At 34.8% G+C, this 6774-nt stretch overlaps 1 protein-coding gene across 1 annotated transcript; it reads right to left on the bottom strand.

The window, feature by feature from the left end:
- Window positions 1–1932: 1932 nt before the first annotated feature.
- Window positions 1933–2601, bottom strand: LOC127800634 (non-specific lipid transfer protein GPI-anchored 30-like). Its single transcript, XM_052335352.1, has 2 exons — window positions 2202–2601; window positions 1933–2123 (listed from the first exon to the last, which is right to left on the bottom strand). Exons 1-2 carry the CDS (start codon window positions 2548–2550, stop codon window positions 1960–1962), a joined length of 513 nt encoding a protein of 170 aa, XP_052191312.1. The 5' UTR covers window positions 2551–2601; the 3' UTR covers window positions 1933–1959.
- Window positions 2602–6774: the final 4173 nt, after the last annotated feature.

Raw genomic sequence — 6774 nt, 5'->3', positions numbered from 1 at the left:
ATATCTATACCTCTCAACTTGACATTTTCAAAACTTTTTTTTTCTAACTTTTCGACTTCTAGACACACATGCATACCTAAGTCACTTGTTATGTTTCTTCACCCAACCAAGTTAACCTACATCTTTCCAAGCATCATGCAAATATTTGACTTAAGTATCAGAGAACCCGTGTAAGAGAGACCCTCATGTGCATCTTAACTCGTTGTTGCCTTGCAAAAAAACACTATCTCGAACAACTACAATACTTTCTTGACAACTGTTCACTCTCCCAGACAATGGTAAACTCCTCCCAATCTTGTTTTCTACTTGGTTCTACTCTATCTTGAGTTGTCCCGGTACAAATTTCATTCTGATAACAACATACATCATCATAATAATTAATGCAATATTTAATACCCAAAACAAAATACAATAATTTATTTAAGAAAAAATAATTTAATTTAGCTGTCAAATTGCGATTGCATTGATTAAGGATGGTTTCTTGTGACAATATCGAATATAACTAGTCAACTAATTGACTAAGGGATAAGTTAATTAAAAGAGTTTATTGGTTAATCATACTATACTTACAATGGCAGATTAAAAAAATGTAAAATTTTATATATTAACCACAGTCAACATCCGTTAATTAATCAACTGATGGTTCCTTGTTGTTTGCTATTATTTTGTTTTTTTAATATTTACAATTATTTATTAAAATGATGACATCGTGAAGTCAATCATCACTTGATCTGTTCAATAGTTGTGTTCGTGGTTGGCTTTTCTTGATCCAAAGGCATTCCTAGTAGTCCTCTAACCCAACCTTATCTTGCTTTACTTGCAAAAGAAGGGTAGGAATTAGTCTTCTAATAGAATCTTTAATACTCAAATCAGTCACTAGATTGGAGACTACTTAAAATAATTAATGTAGAACTAATGAGGTACTTGACTCTTAGAAAGTTAAGCCCTTATATAAATACACTAAGAGACCAATAAAGAGTCATAATTGCATCATTCGATCAAGGTTCAAGGCCAATGGGTGTCTAAGATTGTGCCATGTAAAAAGTTAGGTTCGAGCCCATGGCCAATATTAGATGTGAAGTGAAGTGGGCCTCAGGCTTAATTTAAGTCTAAACCCAACACTTCAAATATAATTTTTATAAATTTGATCGATCTCTAAATTAAATCTAAACTTCTAATTTAGATCTCACTCAAGTGAAGTATATTTTTACATTTTTTTCTTGGAAAAGAGATGTTTATTATCATAAAATATATTTTATGAAAAATTATTAAAGATTGAGTTTAAATTTTTAAATTCATTTAATAAAAAGATTGAATTTAAATTTTAAAATTCTCAACCTATTTAGACACATTAATGCGTCCCATACTCTGATGCAAGAAAAAGTATCCTTGATGCCATTTGGACATTTTTTAAATATTTTTGTTTTTGAAATGGGAAAAAAAAAATTTAGACTATTTCTGTAATTTCAAAAACATAACTCAATTTTTTTTTTTATAAAATTTATTTAAATACATTATGGAGTTCATGTTTATAATTTTTTATATTAAAAATTATATTTATAAAAATATCTCTCTCTTTATATATTTTTTTTATTATATCCATTTTCCCTTTCTATTTTCATACAAGTTAAATTCTACACAAATGTTTGTGGCTTATATATAAATTTGTTTATACAAACTTAGATATACACTCATTTAAAAACTTGTTCTAAATTAGCAAACTCCATTTCAAAGAAAGAAAAAGGTCTAAATCAATCAAATTCTTGAATCAAACTGAATATTTTTCGAAATCTAATTAAAGAGAAAGAAAGGCATCAAAGTCCATTTCAAAGAAAGAAAGAAAGTAAAAAGAAATTGAGTCTTTAACAATACATCAGGACCTCCCAAACAAACTCCATTTTGGAGACGACAACTTTTGATTAATTGGTCGATAAGCAATATTAATGGCGCAATTAGTGGTCAACCAAATACAGAGTTCATCATGAGCACCCTGCAGATAGAGACAGCCAAAGCCATGAAAATGGCGGCCACTCTGCTCCTTCCACACGACATTAATGATGATGAAGAAGAAGAACTCGCAGCACCCCGCTCTGATGAGTTCCCGGAATTGGAATTATTAGAACCTGCACACATACAAACACCAATATTAATTCCAATTGAGCTTTGGACTCGGTGGCCGAGATTTGATTATATGTGTGTACCTGTAAGGCAGCTGGAGATGGGGTTGACGTGCTGGCCGCATCGGCCGGGAAGCTGCTGGGCCTGGGTGACGTTGATGCCGGCCTGCTCGGCTTGACGGGTGCCCCGGATGCTTATCATGCTGCACAGGCATTCGGGGTCGGATTTTATCACCCATTTCAGAGGGTCGCAGCAACTATCCGGCGGGTCTCCCTCGTTGTTCAGGTACCGGAAGCAAGGACGAAGCCGGTCTATACACGACGACGACGACGACGTTTCTTGGGCCAAGCTTAAATATTCGGCCATGATGAAGATATTCATTGCCAGCACAACCACGCCAAACCAGGTACAGCGAATTCCCATTAAACCCATCTTAATTAAATAATTAATCAAAATCTGCAGCTTCAATCAGATCACAGAGAGAGAGAGCTTGAGCTTGTGCATATGTCCATGTATGGCAGTCTATATATATATATAGGTATATATAAGGCAGCCATGCACGCATATATGCGATGAGAGGAGCTGCTGGTTGGAGTTGGTAACTGAACCGGTGGCTTACCAGTTGACTTTTTGGGATAGGAAGGCGGCGGTGACCGTTAAATACGTTGACCTACTTCTTGCAAAACAGAAACTCTGGAAAATTAAGTTGCCAAATTGTGGCTGACTGTTGCTATTATTTTTATACTTTTGGACAACGCTAATGTTAATTATTATTTTAAGAGTAATAACTAAGTTTTAATAAATATATCTTATTTTTAAATAAAATATATTATTTTTATTGTAGCCTATTCTTGAGGACATGATAGTTTATTCGGAGAAAATATGCTCTCCCTAAAGAAGAGAAGTTCTCCACCTTCGTTGTATAAAAATTGCATAGCATAAATCCAATTGAGTCATGAGTCATGCTTTTTGTATAGAAGATGTGTTATAAAAACACTCACAGGACAATCAAAATATCCATTTTGCCCTTACAATAAATGACCCAAATGCCCAATACCATCTTTCTCCTTCTGTCTCTCTCTCGCTCTCCCTCTCACACTGCCGACCCCAGCGGCAAGGCGACGGCAATGGTCGAGGTGACGCGATGAGGCAATAGGGCGAGACGTCAAAGGTTGCAGTGACGCGGCGAGGCGACAGCGAGAGCAAGCGGAGGCGAAGAACGGCAATAGATAAGGAAAGGGGGAGAGAAGGAAAAGGGGATGAACAAAATATATCACGATATATCATCCTTATAAGCATTCTATAAGAATGTTTCTATACAAATAGCATTTTCCATCGAGTCATTCTCCCAAGAAGAACAACAAGAGAAAAGCTTTTCCCCAGATAACTATGCCCTATTATTGTCTCGTGCAATGACAAGCCATCTCCAAGATATTTTTACCTCGAAAGACTATTCCTCTGGAGGGATTTCTCATTAGACCAAATCCATTCTTAGCCCAAGATAGCAACCTGCACTCCCCATGCATGTGTGCCATGTATCTCTTTCACCAGTATCGAAGAGGTATAAATACCCTTAACCTTGCATTTTGGAGGATCTTTAATCCAACCTTTCACATTCCATTTGCACTCACAACAAGTCACTTGCTTATTCTTTCGAAGGAACACCTTATATACTTCTCCCAAACAACTTAAGTAGCTTGTTTGTTTGTTTTACCTACGTCTTCATAATTTTCACCTGCTTATGCATAGCACCATAAAAGATCACATTTATTTGACTTAAGCATCAAAGGGCTCGTTGAAGGAATCCCCTAACTATTTTTTGTATCATAATCACTCTCCTAGACATCGAAGCTTCCCTTAGACAATTACATCCTTCTTTTACTTTACTCCCTAAGCTACTTAGTCAAGCCCAACATTTACTTATTTGAGAAACTCATGCTTAATGGTCTCTCCCTCGAACAAAGGGTTGAGTTCCCTCGAACAAAAGTGAACTCTCCTCTGAACAAGTAGTTAGCCATTTGCCTTCTAGTACTAGGTCATTTGTTCATTGTTGTGCTTTACCTCTCCTGTTCTACAAATATATTTATTGTATTATGATAACAATAATTTTTAATTTTAAAATAATTTTATTAGTTGATAATAAATGTGTTATATTTTGTAATATTTTGTTAATTAATAAAATTATTTTAGAACTAAAAACAATATTCCTTATCTAAAAATAAAGTGTATTTATTGAAACTTAACCATTACTCAATAATTAGTATTACAACTTGATTAGTAGTAAATTCTAGATATGAGTACTTTATTTTTGGTATTTAATTTTGAAATAGTAAAAGTATGAGAACTTACAAAATTAGGCCTTGTTTTGTTTGTTATTTTTAAGGCGTTTTCAGTTTTCAATTTTTCAAAACAGTGAAAATGTGTTTATTTTCATATTTTTAAAAACATATTTTCAAAAACAAAAAAAAAATATAAAGAAAACTCAAAATAATAAAATATTATTTTAGATATTTTCATCACAAATACGCTCAAAATTTTCAAAACACGAAAAATGTTATAGATAAAAAGAACGTATTTTTAACGATTTCAAAATAGACACTTAAAATGAATTCAAAACTAAAAATTGAATATAAAGAGAACAATCCCTTGCTTTTTTTATATTTTTTATGATAATATTTAATTTTTGCATGCAGGAGGGGAAAATATTTTATTATTTTTAAAAATTGCAGCATTTTGAGATTGCTCTCTTAAAAGAATTTTAAAAATCAATATTTAAACTTCAGCCAAACAAGCACTAAGCTTCCGCCTTCGGCTTAGTTTAAGCAAATGAACTAACTCAATTTATTCTGTACATTGTTCGTTCACCGTTTATGGCTCTTTTGACCAACTACATTCCTCTCAACAGGGAACACAACTTTCTTTAGAAAATGTGCATGCAGTAGTCATGTTCAGCCCTACAAATGGTCCCGTGCCTTGTACCTAGCAGGGGGATTAAGTTGTACGAAATTGACAAAATAATCTCCAACAACAAATTAAAGATAAGGAACGCACCATTTGTACAGAAGATATTTATAAAACCTTTTTACATGTGTAATAAATAATGATATTTTGAAATTAAAATATCGATTCGTGATATATCGCGATTTGTTCACCCCTTTCTCTCTCTCTCTCTGCGCCCGCCATCTCGCCTCCTCTCACAGCTGCAACCTCACCTCCTCTCTGCGCCTCGCCTCCTCACCGCTGCAATATCCAGCAACTGACGACTACCCAAACCAACCGAGGTGTAACGGGTAGTGACAATTGGCAAGCAGCGAGGGCGAGGCGCAAAGGCAAGGCAAGAGAGAGGCAGAGGAGATAGAGTGTGTGTTTTAGGTCATTTATCAAATGAGTAATTTGATCACTTCATTATTCTGTAAAGCTTTCTATACATTCTTTTCTATATAAATAACTTTATCCTAAAGATAATACGACTAATAACGATTTCTATCAAGATAGTCTCAAACAGTAAATATAGAGTTAAATTATAGAATCCAAACTTATTGTACCCATTAGTTGCCAAACTACGAAATAATTTTTAAAATAATATAAATAAAAAAAAAAACGGTGCATGGATCTTTTAAATTATGAGCTTGTGGTAAGTTTGAATAAGCATAGTAAGTTCTTCAAACCATTTAGGTGGTGTTCTCTTCATATTTCAGTTTTCAATTTTGAGTTTTGAATTAATTTTCAGTTTTGTGTTTTGAGTGTCCGTTTTGAAATTTTTGAAAACGTGTTCTTTTTGTTATTTTGAAAAACTGTTTCTTAAAACAAAAAAATAGAAAACGCGTTTGTTTTGAAATTTTGAAAAACATCATTTTATAATATTTTATTCAATAAATTTAATTTAAAATAAATTATAAATAATTATTAATAAATTATAAATTATTAAAAAAATTAATACAAAAAAATTATATTACATATCATATTACATATTCCTATTCAAATAAAACAAAACAAAACAAAAATCAAATCAAAAAAGAATTCAAAACAAAGAAGACAGAATAGATGAGGTCTCGCACGGAAGGGAGGCGATGATGGTGGATGCAATGCAAGAGAAGCAACGGTGGGCAGTAGACGGCGGCTCGCACGGCCAGTGGCGGGCGCGGTCGATGGCGGTGGTTGCGGTGGCAGTGGTTGATGCGGTCAACGATGGTGGCAGAGACGATGCTGTATGTTTTGGGTTTGTGATTTTTGGGTGTTTTGGACAGAAGAGATGAGAGAGAGAGAGAATGGATGGGGTATGCCAGATTTGGGGAGAGAGGGGTGGGTCAATAGCGGCTTTCAGCGGTGGCGGGCGAGGTAGACGGCGGCTCTGGTAGCAACGGAGATGGCGCGCAAGGTCGACGACCGCTCTGGCAGCAACAGAGATGGCGGTCGCGATGTTTGGCCTAGGAGAGAGAGAGGGGATTCGAGAATGGAGGCTGGAGCTGGGGCCGGGGCTTGGGATGGGGGGAGCGTCTGCACTGCGTGAGAAGAAACGCAGTTGTTTTCCGTGTTTTGATCTTTTACACGTGTTTTGGCTAAAAACAACTAAAACGAGTTTTTGTTGTTTTGGATTTTCTGTACAAAATTTTTACTTGTTTTTGAAAATGCGTTTTTGAAAATAACAAAGAGAAC

The sequence above is a fragment of the Diospyros lotus genome, chromosome 4 (assembly GCF_014633365.1).
Source record: "Diospyros lotus cultivar Yz01 chromosome 4, ASM1463336v1, whole genome shotgun sequence".
In the NCBI taxonomy this organism is placed as follows: Eukaryota; Viridiplantae; Streptophyta; class Magnoliopsida; order Ericales; family Ebenaceae; genus Diospyros; species Diospyros lotus.
This window is presented reverse-complemented; position numbering and strand designations above follow the sequence as displayed.